Below are 15041 nucleotides of genomic sequence, written 5' to 3'. Positions count from 1 at the left end.
TACTAAGAAACTGTTTTTGCTTTGTCATTGTGAGGTATTGTGTATAGATTCCTGAGGTTTTTTGTTGTTATTTAATCCATTTTAGAGTAAGGCTGTAACGTAACAAAATGTGGAAAAAGTCAAGGGGTCTGAATACTTTCCGAAAACACCGTGTGCATATATTAGCATTTTCGTTATTTTCCTCAGCATTTGTACAAATGTACACATCACACTATTACAGCAGTGTGACTGTTTTGGAATATAATTTTCAATATATTTTCTTAAAGATCCTCTGTGTTGTGTGCATATTGTTTAACCATTGATAAATTCTAGGGGCCATTTTGAGACTGCTGGAATATCTACCAATAGCATATCTTGTGACACTGGTCCCTCAAAGCATTTATAAAGTATATATAGCCCACACTTTAGATGAGGCCACACAAAAAGACTTAACTAACGATTAGAAAATGGTTTATTAAACATCTTATACATCATTATTAAATCATTTAGAAGTTGTTTATAAATGGTTACTAGGTTACTAACATTTACAAATGTGGGAGTAGTGATTAATAAATTATGAAACGTATTTACTAATCCATTATGAATGCTTTATTTATGTGGAGTTATTATAAAGTGCTACCATAGTTCTGTATATATTATAGTTTATGATTCCAATATGATGCAACATGTTTCATGGCAAAGTTGACAAGGTTTCTGGAATAAAATACATCGATTTATAAATGGATTTCTGCTTATAATTACCACTCATGGATGATAGTTTCTCATCTTCTTTGCAGAGCAACTGTGGCCAGAGCATCAAGATCCGTCGGGTTCTCCTGAACTGCCCAGAGATCGTCACCATTGGCTTCGTGTGGGACGCAGAGCAGTCTGACCTTACAGAGGATGTGGTTAGGTCACTGGGTCCACATCTCAACCTCTCGGGGGTAAGAGTTAAAAATACACAATGGAAGTTTAGTCGCTACTTGTTTACATCAAATTTGGCTTGACGGTTGACTGAATGGTTCATATACAAGATTATTGAATATTAATAAATTCATTTAAAAAATAACAATGATAATAATACAGAATAAGATAACAATAATTATTCATAATAAAAACAATATACACGACCGTTCAAAAGTTTGGGGTCACTTAGAAATGTCCTTGTTTTTGAAAGAATATTGTGAGCCGTCTGTTTCTCAAACTAGATACTCTAATGTACTTGTCCTCTTGCTCAGTTGTGCACCGGGGACTCCCACTCCTCTTTCTATTCTGGTTATAGCCAGTTTGCGCTGTTCTGTGAAGGGAGTACTGCACAGCGTTGTACGAAATCTTCAGTTTCTCGGCAATTCCTCGCATGGAATAGCCTTAATTTCTCAGAACAAGAATAGACGGATGAGTTTCAGAAAGGTCTTTGGGTCTTTGTTTCTGGCCGTTTTGAGCCTGTAATCGAACCCACAAATACTCCAGATACTCAGCTAGTCTAAAGAAGTCCAGTTTTATTGCTTCTTTAATCAGGACAACCATTTCAGCTGTTCTAACATAATTGCAAAAAGGTTTTCTAATGATCAATTAGCCTTTTAAAATTATAAACTTGGATTAGCTAACACAACGTGCCATTGGAACACAGGAGTGATGGTTGCTGGTAATGGGCCTCTGTACTCCTATGTAGATATTCCATAAAAAACCTGCCCTTTCTAGCTACAATAGTCATTTACAACATTAAGAATGTCTACACTGTATTTCTAATCAATTTGAAGTTATTTTAGTGGACCAAAAAAAGGACTTTCTTTCAAAAACAAGGACATTTCTAAGTATTTGGTGTTTTGATATGTTATTAGGATCCGAGGAAATTTCTAAATGTGACCCCGCACTTTTGAACGTTAGTGTATACATTTAGCAGACTTTTATCCAAAGCAACTTAGTCATTTTTGTATGGGTGGCCCCAGTGCCATTTGAACCCACAGTCCTGGGCATTGCAAGCACCATGATCTACCAACTGACCCACACTGCACCCCAATCCCATTCAACAACACAGTCCTTAATTTTAGAATATTTTTAAATCCTACATGGGTCTCCAATTATGTAATTTCTACACAATATTTTATTCCATTTCGTGGGCCCTTTTGGTTTCAAAAGCACCCCAGAGGCAAATCTTCAGTATACAGTATTATCCTTAAAAGTTCAATCTGTACAATTTCCAGTGGTCTCATTGTATCTGCTAAAATAAAGTAACTACGCCTCCATTTTGAAGAGTACAACTTAAAAATGAAGATCTTTTCATGAAAGAAAACAAGAAACACTAAATCAAATATTTGCAAATATGTGAGATATTACTCAATTGCTTGTATTCAAAATATAATAACAACAGATAAACAAATCAGGAAAAGCTGACATCATTACAATGGTGTTACTACAGTTATTACTGTGTAACTACATGTATAGGGGAACTTTAGGTGTAGTGCTATAACAGGTATAACAGATGTAGGTTATATGTTACAATGTGTGCCTACACTATAATTACACTGACTGCACCTGCCTACAGTATGTAGGTAGAATTTATTCATGCCACAATCAGGTATAACAATTGTTAGTAGTATGTAGCAATATGTCATTGTAATTACACTGTATCTGCCTTTGTAGCCTACCATTTAAATGCAAAGTTATTAGGGGCACATATTGTGAAGTATGATCCAAGAACAAAAGTATGAACACACTCCAAATAGGAAATAGCTCACACACAAAGAGACATGATTGTCCACTGTTTATGTTCACATTCCAGTATGACTAAATCCTATCCAGGTGCTGTGAGATCTGGCAGGCGTCTGTAAAGTAGCCAGACTGGATAGCTGTATTAGGGTTGCTTGAGTGTTAAATAAGTGTCAAAGTCGGTTGAAGATTCCTATCCTAATTGATAATATGTATCCATTGTTTGTGTATGCCATCTTTCATGTATGTCTTATTTCAGCTGTTCAACCGGGTCACTGATGAGAACGCCAAAAGGAGTGAGTTACGTCTCGTGGGAATGATTTGTTTCTCCAGCAAACATTACTCTGCGTTCGCTTATCACACCAAGTCCTCAAAATGGGTCTTCTTTGATGACGCCACCGTGAAAGAGGTGAGTGTTTAAATGAATGTGTTGGGGTCTGTTTCAAATGAATTGAGAAAAATGCTTCTAATATCTCATAGATTATCTATTTGTGCAGATGTTGCAGAAGTCATGTCAAAACATTGAAAACAACCTCAAAAGTGCTCTTATGTTGAGATAAGTCCCAGGCCATCAATTCAGCCGATCCAGCTACATCAAATGAATCGGAACGTTAAGGACCAAATCATTTCCAGATCTTATTAGGTGCTTATCTTTTCCATTCATTTGGTGTTGGCATACAGATACATTGACACAATCTAATGTGGATTCATCTTGATGTTAAGACTACATTTGAGGTCTAAAAACATCTGGCAAATGTTGATTTTGGAGTGTAATGTCCCTTTAACATAGCCAACGGCAAACATAATCTGTGTTTAATGAATGAAAGAAAGTAGGTTATTGATGCTAAATATATTTTTTTGACAAGAGCCATAAAAAGCAATGCTTTCCTTTTAACAGCTGGGCTATCCTTTGAGCTATCCTTGGGATCCTTAGTCGCGCAGCAGTCTAAGGCACTGTATTGCAATGCTAGAGGTGTCACTACAGACCCAGGTTCCATCCCGGGCTGTATCGCAGTCCCATAGGGTGGTGCACAATTGGCCCAGCATTGTCTGGGTTAGGCTGTCATTGTAAATAAGAATTTGTTCTTAACTGACTTGCCTAGTTAAACATTTTTTAAATTAAATTTTAAAAAAAAAGCTTAGCAATCAACTAAAGGCTCTCACAAGAGCTCTGCCAAATTGTAATGATGAAACGTGAAGGCAAAACGGACAGGTTCACAAAAGATGGAAGCCATTTTAACATCATACTCAAACTATCCATCGTTAAGCTGATAGTTATACAAGGTCTATGCCTCACCAACAAAAACACGACACTAGACCTTGTTTAATTTGGAATCACCACACACGTACAGTACCAGTCAAAAGTTTGGACACCTACTCATTCAAGGGTTTTTCTTTATTTTTACTGTTTTCTACATTGTAGACACAGTGTTAGACACATCAAAATATATTTTATATTCTTCAAACATATGTGTTATTTCATAGTTTTGATGTGTTCACTATTATTCTACAATGTAGAAAATAGTAGAAATAAAGAAAAACCTTTGAGTAGGTGTGTCCAAACTTTTGACTGGTTGGTACTGTAGAAATACACCGAAAATTCTCTGTACTTCACATTAAATGAAGAAAATAAAAACGTCATGTATGTCAACATAGTAGTTGCTATTCTTTAGCGTTTAGTCTCAAACATTACACATTAAAACATTATTTTCACTTTTACATTTATTTTTATGTTCTTCTTAGATCGGATCCAAGTGGAAAGACGTGGCCTCTAAATGCATCCGGGGACATTTCCAGCCACTGCTCCTGTTCTACACAAACCTGGAGGGGACCCCAGTCTCCAGCGAGGACGCACCCAGACAAACAACCATGTGTCCCCGCTTTAAAGCCAACATCAACGGGGAAGTGCCAGGTAAGACGAAACATTAACGGTGGGTTTACATGTGTGTCACAAAATCAGTTGGTTTTTACCTGCTACACTGGACTCGTTACTTTTGCCATCGTGAGCAGAGCGTGAGCCACTTTATGAAGAGTTTTTGGCCATGTGCTGCACTTCAAATTCTTGAAAATAGAACCAGAGCATAATTTTATGCAACGTTTTGTAGGTTCTTGGTTATATTGAAATGAATGAGAGCGTCTCACGCTCAGCAAAAATTATGTGTCCAGTGTAGCAGACCTTTAATGGGAGGTGTGGGGCAGGTTAGGTTATGGTCGTTAAACGTTTACTTAACTTTTTCGGTCACTACTACCTGGTGCAAAAATGTTGGTAACACTTTACTTAAACCTCTTGAGCTTACTTGAGACGCAGACGTCCCACCTAGAGCTCTAGAAATGCACATGCGCGACGCTACATGCTAATAGTATTAGTTAAAACGCAAACGTTCATTAAAATACACATGTTTGGTATTAAAATAAAGCTACAGTCATTGTGAATCTAGCCACCGTGTCAGATTTTTAAAATGCTTTTCGGCGAAAGCATGAGAAGCTATTATCTGATAGCATGCAACACCCCAAAAGACCCGTAGGGGATGTAAACAAAAGAATTAGCATAGTCGGCGCTACACAAACCGCACAATAAAATATAAAACATTAATTACCTTTGACCATCTTCTTTCTTTGCACACCTTGATGTCCCATAATCAATACTGGGTCTTTTTTGGATTAAATCGGTCCATATATAGCCTAGATATCGATCTATGAAGACTGTGTGGAAAACGGAAAAAGAGCGTTTCATAACGTAACGTCATTTTTAAAAGTTAAAAATTCGACGATAAACTTTCACAAAACACTTCGAAATACCTTTCTAATGCAACTTTAGGTATAACTACATGTTAATAAGCTATAAAAATCATCAGGAGGCGATGTAAATTCGATAGCCTGCCGTGTGGAAAAATGTCCGGAAAAACACAGAGACAATGCCTCGGGTCGGTGGTCGGAGAGAATCGGTTCCCTTTGGGCGGATCTACCAAGAATCAATTCAGATTCAAATGAGGAGACTCTATATATCCTGTGGTAGCTGTAGGTACTGCAAGCTTGGCCTAATATATTACGGTTCACCTTTAACAATTCATGGGAGTGGCGCATGGATATTTTTTTCCATCTCCAGTGATCAGATTTTCCTGCGCTTTTCGATGAAACAGACGTTCTGTTATAGTCACAGCCGTGATTTAAACAGTTTTGGAAACGTCTGAGTGTTTTCTATCCACACATACTAATCATATGCATATACTATATTCCTGGCCTGAGTAGCAGGACGCCAAAATGTTGCGCGATTTTTAACAGAATTTCCGAAAAAGTAGGGGGAAGCTTAACAGGTTTTAAGGCATTTAAGTGGAATGTATTTGACCTAAATGCCTTAAGTAGACTTTGTTTCACAGTCGTCCTCACTGTCTTTCCACAATTTTCTTGCCCATACACAAGGTTCTATCTTAATCACATATCCACCACCCACAACCCAGCAACAATACATTTCCCCTCAAATAACGTAGCTGTGGAAAGAGAATATGTGCTATCCTGCTTCCACTACATGCGCAATACAGAGTCCTACAGTACACAACTAACTCTGCTGTCGCTTTGAGAAAAAAACATCCTTTCAATGTGATGGCGCCTGGCATTGTTTTTAAAACTGCTCCCCAGACGGAGCATTGGGGATTGGGATTGTCCTCCCTTGTCGTGTGCAGAGTTGAACTTGATATGAGGATGTCTGTGGCGTGCAGATTACTGCCCACGCCTGCCTCCCTGCTTAATCCCTGCTTTCCCTGCAATCCCTGCTCCCGGGTCAAGTGCGCTTGGTAGCTTTCACTCCCTCCAGTGATCTCCCATGCTGCGTTTATTCCCATTCTAATATGCACTTGCTTTCGGAAATGGTGTCCTGCTCTTTGAAATGGACCGTTTAGCCTGGGCGTCGTATCCGGTCACCTCTTTTGGAATGGGATTTGATTTGCATTATTATGTGGATAAGAGTAAGTAATTAAAGTGTTGTGTTTCGTTATTGTTTGAGGTAGAATATTGGTTTATATAGGATGTATATTTGTTATACTGCTTTTGGGCAGTATTGGCTGGATTATCGATGCTGTTGATAGTTTTTTTTAGGCATTGTTAACCTGCCTTAGCAGTGCTCTTGTCTGAGAATAACCTTTTCCCGAATTGGAGATTGTGTAACTTGTGGGCTCGCCACAGACTACTCAGAGCATAAATACTTATTTTATGTTGAAATCCAATCAAATATAAATACACTGTTACCATACAATATTTGGCTAATTATATAAAGTACACAAAGAGTGCATTTTTTCTTTGATATCGCTACACCTGTAAAGCGAAAACAAATTGGGGGGGACAATCAAACAGTGGACTACTAATCAACGTGCCGACAGATAAAAGTACTTTATTTTGGCCTTGCATGCCTTTCCATGATCTAATTGAAGCCTGGTTAACTGGCAAATACTCCTCACTGGTTGTTCTATATAGTGTATAGTCACACATGACTACTGATGAAGAGTAGCTGGTATGCTGTAACACTAGTTAGGCGTCCAAATTCTCTACCTGTCTTCCAAAGTGTGCACTGCCAAATTGGATGCTCTTCCCTAATGCATTTAAAAGCATGATCGAAAAAGCATATTAAATCATTTACCTAATTGCGCATGTGGGTTGATTCCAAAAGCAAGAAAATCCTTTGAGGGCCTAATTCCAATCGGAATCAGATATCAGTCTGGACCCCACAAGAAAGCATTTTATGGGCCTGATATAGCTCCCATGGGTTTGAGACCCCTGGGTTAAAGAGAGTTTCCACCATCTTCTTTGCACCACTCTTTTCCTTTTAAATCCGTGAAGGCAACTGAACATGTGTACACACAAGGCAGCAGGGTAGAGAATTGGGACGCAACATGGGCTGGCTAGATGCTACCAAAAATGGAGTGAACTAATGCCAGACTGGGCCAGTTGCTGTTTTCTTGAGGCGGAATACCTTGGCAAGGATAGACACACAGGTTTGTGACAGGCAAACTACTGAGCTAGGTCATGTCATGTGTCGTAAAAAACACCAATGGAGCAGACAACATTTGTGGAAAATGTGCAACATTATTATAACGTTTTTTTAAATGCATTGTCCAATGTTGCATTTTAGCTTACAGCAGCGGTGGCCAACTCTCCTCCTGTGCAGTTGGCCACCACTGCAGGATTTTATTCTAGCCCTTCTTTAACATACTTTATTCTGCTAACCGTTGGGAAACTCAATCAGCTGGGTTAGTGTCAGGCTAGAGCAAAGGCCTTCATACACATAGGTTGCTTTCCAGACCAACTGCATTGCAGATGTTGCATTGGTTGTGTGCCACATAATTGACTGCGCAGTTAAGCATCAGATTTCTATATCATATGATGTGGATAGCTGACATGTTAAACACCCATCCAAACGTTCTGAGATCTGGCATGCATCTGAAATGTAGTCAGCCTGGAACATGGCCAATAGCTCTCACCTCATCTCACTGAATGCCTGTCTGATGTTCTGCTTCTGCAGCAGGGATGAAGAAGCTGGATGCCGTCCGGGAGAAAGCAGGCCCACTCCGCTCCAACCAGGGGCCCTATAAGCAGATGCTACCTCCACCCTCCACCTCAGGCTACAAAAGAGGTAAGATCTGGGTCAAGGCCAGTAGGCACAGAACAGTAAAGGCTTTGAAGCATATTGAACCTAATTTTCGATTACATTTCAAAACTTTTAAAATCGTTGTACTTCGGGGTGCCCTGAAGAACATGACCCAGGCCCCTTTGGCCTTAGATGAAATACAGGGGGTGAACAAGTATTTGATACACTGCCGATTTTGCAGGTTTTCCTACTTACAAAGCATTTAGAGGTCTGTAATTTTTATCATAGGTTCACTTCAACTGTGAGAGACGGAATCTAAAACAAAAATCCAGAAAATCACATTGTATGATTTTTAAGTAATTAATTTGCATTTTATTGCATGACATAAGTATTTGATCACCTACCAACCAGTAAGAATTCTGGCTCTCACAGACCTGTTAGTTTTTCTTTAAGAAGCCCTCCTGTTCTCCACTCATTACCTGTATTAACTGCACCTGTTTGAACTCGTTACCTGTATAAAAGACACCTGTCCACACACCCAATCAAACAGACTCCAACCTCTCCACAATGGCCGAGTCCAGAGAGCTATGTAAGGACATCAGGGATAGGATTGTAGACCTGCACAAGGCTGGGATGGGCTACAGGACAATAGGCAAGCAGCTTGGTGAGAAGGCAACAACTGTTGGCGCAATTATTATAAAATGGAAGAAGTTCAAGATGAACTTGGTCTGGGGCTCCATGCAAGATATCACCTCATGGGGCATCAATGATCATGAGGAAGGTGAGGGATCAGCCCAGAACTACACGGCAGGACCTGGTCAATGACCTGAAGAGAGCTGGGACCACAGTCTCAAAGAAAACCATTAGTAACACTACGCCGTCATGGATTAAAATCCTGCAGCGCGCGCAAGGTCCCACTGCTCAAGCCAGCGCATGTCCAGGCCCGTCTGAAGTTTGCCAATGACCATCTGGATGATCCAGAGGAGGAATGGGAGAAGGTCATGTGGTCTGATGAGACAAAAATATAGCTTTTTGGTCTAAACTCCACTCGCTGTGTTTGGAGGAAGAAGAAGGATGAGTACAACCCCAAGAACACCATCCCAACCGTGAAGCATGGAGGTGGAAACATCATTCTTTGGGGATGCTTTTCTGCAAAGGGGACAGGACGACTGCACCGTATTGAGGGGAGGATGGATGGGGCCATGTATCGCAAGAACTTGGCCAACAACCTCCTTCCCTCAGTAAGAGCATTGAAGATGGGTCGTGGCTGGGTCTTCCAGCATGACAACGACCCGAAACACACAGCCAGCGCAACTAAGGAGTGGCTCCGTAAGAAGCATCTCAAGGTCCTGGAGTGGCCTAGCCAGTCTCCAGACCTGAACCCAATCTGAAATCTTTGGAGGGAGCTTTTCTGATGTATCAAATACTTATGTCATGCAATAAAATGCTAATTAATTACTTAAAAATCATACAATGTGATTTTGTAGATTTTTGATAAAAAAACCTATGATAAAAATTACAGACCTCTACATGCATTGTAAGTAGGAAAACCTGCAAAATCGGCAGTGTGTCAAATACTTGTTCTCCCCACTGTATGTCAGGGCCCCAAGGCAAATTGGCAGAGGAAGACAACTAAGATTTTAAAAAATATATATATATAAAAAAATTGCTTAAAACTAACAGCAGTGTTTTTAAACCTTTTTTGTGGTATACTTAATGATTTTAAATGTTTTGTATCCACATTGTATGGTTGAATTGTGTTTTTAAATTGTACAATAAATCAAATCAAATCAAAAGAGTATGTGTTGTAACTCATGTGTTATCCCAATCCCAATATCCCTAGTGAAAGGCCCACCTGCTAGTCCCAACACATTCCGGGATCCTTCCAAGGAGACTTCCCAGAGGGTGGTAGAAGGGATAAAGAAAGAGGCCGAAAGAGGGCATCGAAAACTAGATCCACACAAAGGTAACGTGCAGTACAGTGATTGTTATACTCACAAGGTAACGTTTTACTGTACTTTGAGGGGTACCTTGAAAAACAATGACGAGCGCTGATGACATGCATAAGAACCAGTATATTGTGTCCATAGTCTCTTTGGTCGAAACAGTTTTAGCTTACAGTGGCAGTTAGAAATGACTATTCACTGAATCAGAGGCAGTTACTTCTCACTGACTACCACAAACTTAATGTTGTGTGTGATGAGTGAACTATACAACCAAACAGTGCTACAACCAAAGTCAATGTATACTTGACTGTGTTAACCTGAATGTAGATTATTAAGATGCAACGGTTTTCTCCTCATGTGTGGTTGTATGATTTTTCACACTGTTTATAGCCACAAATTGTATTTACTATAATGTGATATGATGATGCGGTGCACCTCCAATAGATTGCCTGATGGGTCACTTGGATAATGTTTTGGTGCATTTGATTTTAGATGTGGCCCTGAAGAAAAGGGCAAACTAAGGGCAGCAATGGCCAATCTCCAAGAAAAGAGCATAACATCTGTCCTACACAGATAAAGTTGGCTCAGGGCAAACAGAACCATGCAGGATGGAAATAATTGGTTCCAGAGTGCTTCACCACTTTCGTTTTTTTTTTTAGTTCTAATCCTAGCTTTTATTCTTACATTTTCAGTTCAGAGGTATGTTTTCTGATAAAGCTAAACAATGTGCGTTGCATTTTGCCAGTGTTTCCCAGAAGACCATGTGACATGTGTCCCAAAAGTGCCCTATCCAATCAGATTTCTCGACCCAAAATTCCACCTGAAACAGAATATTCAGAGAAAGATGATGTAATATTGTCTTTTGGCATATCTGGACGATGTTGGAAGGCGTTGTATCCTAATGTCAAATATCTTCGGCTTTTACGATTTAAACCTTGGACCAAGTGCAGGAGATTTTCTTCTCTCAATCGAGCCATTCATTTTTTATGCAAAATGTATCCAATCCTGAGAAATATATTTAAAAACCACCTATATCAAGCTTATATGTAGATTGTTGGCCTAAATACATTTTACAATGCTACATATGTACAATATGCACGCTTGGCACACTAAAACAAAAATGCTGTTTCTTACGTACAGTGGGGCAAAAAAGTTTTTAGTCAGCCACCAATTGTGCAAGTTCTGCTCTAGAGGAGATCTGCATGGAGGAATGGGCCAAAATACCAGCAACAGTATGTGAAAACCTTGTGAAGACTTACAGAAAACGTTTGACCTCTGTCATTGCCAACAAAGGGTATATAACAAAGTATTTAGATAAACTTTTGTTATTGACCAAATACTTATTTTCCACCATAATTTGCAAATAAATTCATTAGAAATCCTACAATGTGATTTTCTGGATTTTTTTTTCTCATTTTGTCTGTCATAGTTGAGGTGTACCTATGATGAAAATTACAGGCCTCTCTCATCTGTTTAAGTGGGAGAACTTGCACAATTGGTGGCTGACTAAATACTTTTTTGCCCCACTGTATGTAGGATCTTAATTTGATCACCCTGTTGCAGTAGAACTTTCCTGCAATCTAGGAAAATAAAAATGTGGATGAGGTTTAGAATTTCTAAAGTTTGTAATTTCAGACTTGATCTGCCTTAATGTATCAACCCCTACAAAAATTTCCATTAATTATTCACATTTCCTGTTGCTGCAGGATTATTGTCCTGCTGTAGCGAACTGGCACAAATGAAGATCCTATATCTGTATGTCACTTCCTGTTTAGATATGGCCTATGCCAGATCCCCTTCTGAGGGCGGGCTGAGGCCGCACGCCGACCAGAGGTTGCGAGGCGGGAGTGGGGCCCGGGCTGACAAGTTGTCATCCTCCCACCAGAACAGAGCTTCCCAGGACCCACGCTTTCAATCCGGTGCCCCTGGTGGACACAGTTGGAGACAGGAAACCTCCCCTGGTCGCCAAGAACAGGACGGCAGCCAGGATGCGTGGGAGAAGGATGGCGGGTCGGGAGCGGGCCGCAACAAAGCCAAGCCCTCCTGGAGGCCCATCCGGGAAGTTCTGAACGTGGACAGCGTCTTGAATGACCTTGAACGACGGCAACAACAGCAGCAGCACGGCGGCGGTGGTGGTAGCCCCCGGCTCTCTAAACCCTCCTGTCAGGAGAGGCCTCACGGCAGCGAACGGGACAACCGGGACTGGGAAAAAGAGCGGGAAAGGGATAAAGAGCGGGAACGGGAGCGTCTCAGGATAAGGGAAGAGCGCAAGCAGCAGAAGTGCTTGATGACGATTTACGAGGACGAGCAGCGGCAGGAGACAGAGAGCCACAGCTCCCTCGAATCGGAGGGCAGGGCAAGTGGGCACGGAGACCAGGGTGGTGTAGGGGGTGGGAGCAGAGGTGGAGGGAGGGCCAAGGGCGGGCCCAAAGCCCTGTTGCGCAGCGACACCTGGACAATCCAGAGGACTGAGTCGGGATACGAGAGCAGCGACCGGCTGAGCAGCGGCTCCACCAACCCTGACTCGCCCGGGGTAGACAGCTTTGCCGGGAAGGAGCAGCGGTTGACACCAGAGGTGCAGTCTCAGAGGTATGTGTGACAGACTAGGTTTCAACCCAGATCTAGAGACCGGGCTTTAGCCTGCTGAGCTAAAGCCTAGGATCATAGGTTAGTGCCAGGTGTGCAGTCACAAAGGTGGACTTTGTTTACATTCAAGTCTTGTATTAAGTGACTGTAATGCACTATTCATTACTTTTAATCGAGTTCGTAGTTTGACACCTAATAAACTTGCCTTATATTTGTTTACATAGATTTTTTGTCTTTTCAGGGGACCCGTGCGCTAATACAATGCATTTGACACTTTAAATATCACACAATGATAGTTGCACCACAATGTCCATCATAAGCTTCATCTCTTGGGGCATCACAACGATCTTACTCTCAAGAGTTGAAATCTTCTTATTTTTTTCAGCAGGGGTCAACTTCACCCAAACAGATGTGATTCAAAACCTGATGCGGTACACTCCTCTTTGTATCAAGGTAAGTGGATGTTCTGAGCTTTCAAGAGTGTGTTTTTAATATAGAAGTTGTTGTACAGATGTATGATCTTATTTATATCACTCTTTTGTTTCTGAGAATTTTTCTGCAAAGCAGGAAAGGCAGATGGGCTTCATGATTTACATAAATTCACTGAAAACATGGTTATATTAACCGCATTGCACTTTTCATGTAGCCTAATTTTGGCCGGCTAATAGCCTAACCACTAATATAGCCTAACCACCGATCAAGCAACATGCTGCGGGATTATTTTTGCTGCGGCAATACTGGTCCAATTAAGATCCTACAGCTGTAGTACTGTATGTAGTGAAGGTTCATCGTTTGTAGTTTAAACTGAAAGACAGTCATGTTCTCTCTAAGGGACAGTTCGAAAATGTACTGGGGTGGGAGGGCTGCTCCAAAACAGGGGAGTACATTTTTTCCCTGATATACAGTCACCATTTTGCAGGTTTTCATGATTTATTTCAGCTTTTATTTCTTTCATCACATTCCCAGTGTGTCAGAAATTTACATACATTCAATTAGTATTTGGTAGCATTGCCTTTAAATTGTTTAACTTGGATCAAACGTTTCAGGTAGCCTTCCACAAGCTTCCCACAATAAGTTGGGTGAATTTTGGCCCATTCCTCCTGACAGAGCTGGTGTAACTGAGTCATGTTTGTAGGCCTTTTTCAGTTCTGCCCACACGTTTTCTATAGGATTGAGGTTAGGGATTTGTGATGGCCACTCCAATACCTTGACTGTGTTGTCCTTAAGCCATTTTGCCACAACTTTGGAAGTATGCTTGGGGTCCATTTGTCCATTTGGAAGACCCATTTGCGACCAAGCTTTAACTTCCTGATGTCGTGAGATGTTGCTTCAATATATCCACATAATTTCCCTCCCTCATGATGCCATCTATTTTGTGAAGTGCACCAGTCCCTCTTGCAGCAAAGCACCCCCACAACATGATGCTGCCACCCCGATGCTTCACGATTGGGATGTTATTCTTCAGCTTGCAAGCCTCCCCCTTTATACTCCAAACATATCAATGGTCATTATGGCCAAACAGTTCTATTTTTGTTTCATCAGACCAGAGGACATTTCTCCAAAAAGTATGATCTTTGTCCCCATGTGCAGTTGCAAACCGTAGTCTGGCTTTTATATGGTGGTTTTGAAGTAGTGGCTTCTTCCTTACTGAGTTGCCTTTCAGGTTATGTCGATGTAGGACTCATTTTACTGTGGATATCGATACTTTTGTACCTGTTTCCGCCACATTCAAATAATATTACTAAAAATATTTATATTCATGAAATCACAAGTGCAATATAGCAAAACACAGCTTAGCCTTTTGTTAATCCACCTGTCGTGTCAGATTTTGAAAATATGCTTTACAGCGAAAGCAATCCAAGCAGTTGTGTAAGTTTATCGATCGCTCGACAAAACATTATGAACACCTAGCATCAAATAGCTTGGTCACGAAAATCAGAAAAGCAATCAAATTAATAGTTTACCTTTGATGATCTTCGGATGTTTTCACTCACGAGACTCCAGTTACACAGTAAATGTTCCTTTTGTCCCATAAAGATTATTTTTATATCCAAAATACCTCAGTTTGTTTTTTGCGCCGTTATGTTCATAAATCCACAGGAAAGAGCGGTCACGACAACGCAGACAAAAATTCCAAATAGTATCCATAACATGTAAAACGTTTTTTATAATCAATCCTCAGGTTGTTTTTAAAATATATAATCGATAATATATCAACCGCAACTGTATTTTTCAGTAGGAGA

The 15041-nt window shown here is 40.5% G+C and overlaps 1 protein-coding gene across 2 annotated transcripts in view; it reads left to right on the top strand.

Moving 5' to 3' along the window:
- The window catches only part of usp53b (ubiquitin specific peptidase 53b), a 49117-nt gene that overhangs the window by 17394 nt on the left and 16682 nt on the right, over positions 1-15041 (top strand). The window contains exons 9-15 of one of the 2 annotated variants that reach the window (XM_024398386.2): positions 777-923; positions 2948-3097; positions 4432-4600; positions 8201-8311; positions 10110-10232; positions 11988-12801; positions 13187-13251. In XM_024398386.2, coding sequence (XP_024254154.1) covers positions 777-923; positions 2948-3097; positions 4432-4600; positions 8201-8311; positions 10110-10232; positions 11988-12801; positions 13187-13251 — 1579 coding nt within the window. Of the gene's footprint in view, positions 1-776; positions 924-2947; positions 3098-4431; positions 4601-8200; positions 8312-10109; positions 10233-11987; positions 12802-13183; positions 13252-15041 lie in introns of both variants that reach the window. The other variant, XM_024398385.2, reaches the window with a different exon arrangement.

Source organism: Oncorhynchus tshawytscha, linkage group LG34 (assembly GCF_018296145.1).
Source record: "Oncorhynchus tshawytscha isolate Ot180627B linkage group LG34, Otsh_v2.0, whole genome shotgun sequence".
NCBI lineage: Eukaryota > Metazoa > Chordata > Actinopteri > Salmoniformes > Salmonidae > Oncorhynchus > Oncorhynchus tshawytscha.
The sequence above is the reverse complement of the archived record's forward strand: the minus strand, read 5'-3'. Positions and strand labels throughout refer to the sequence as shown.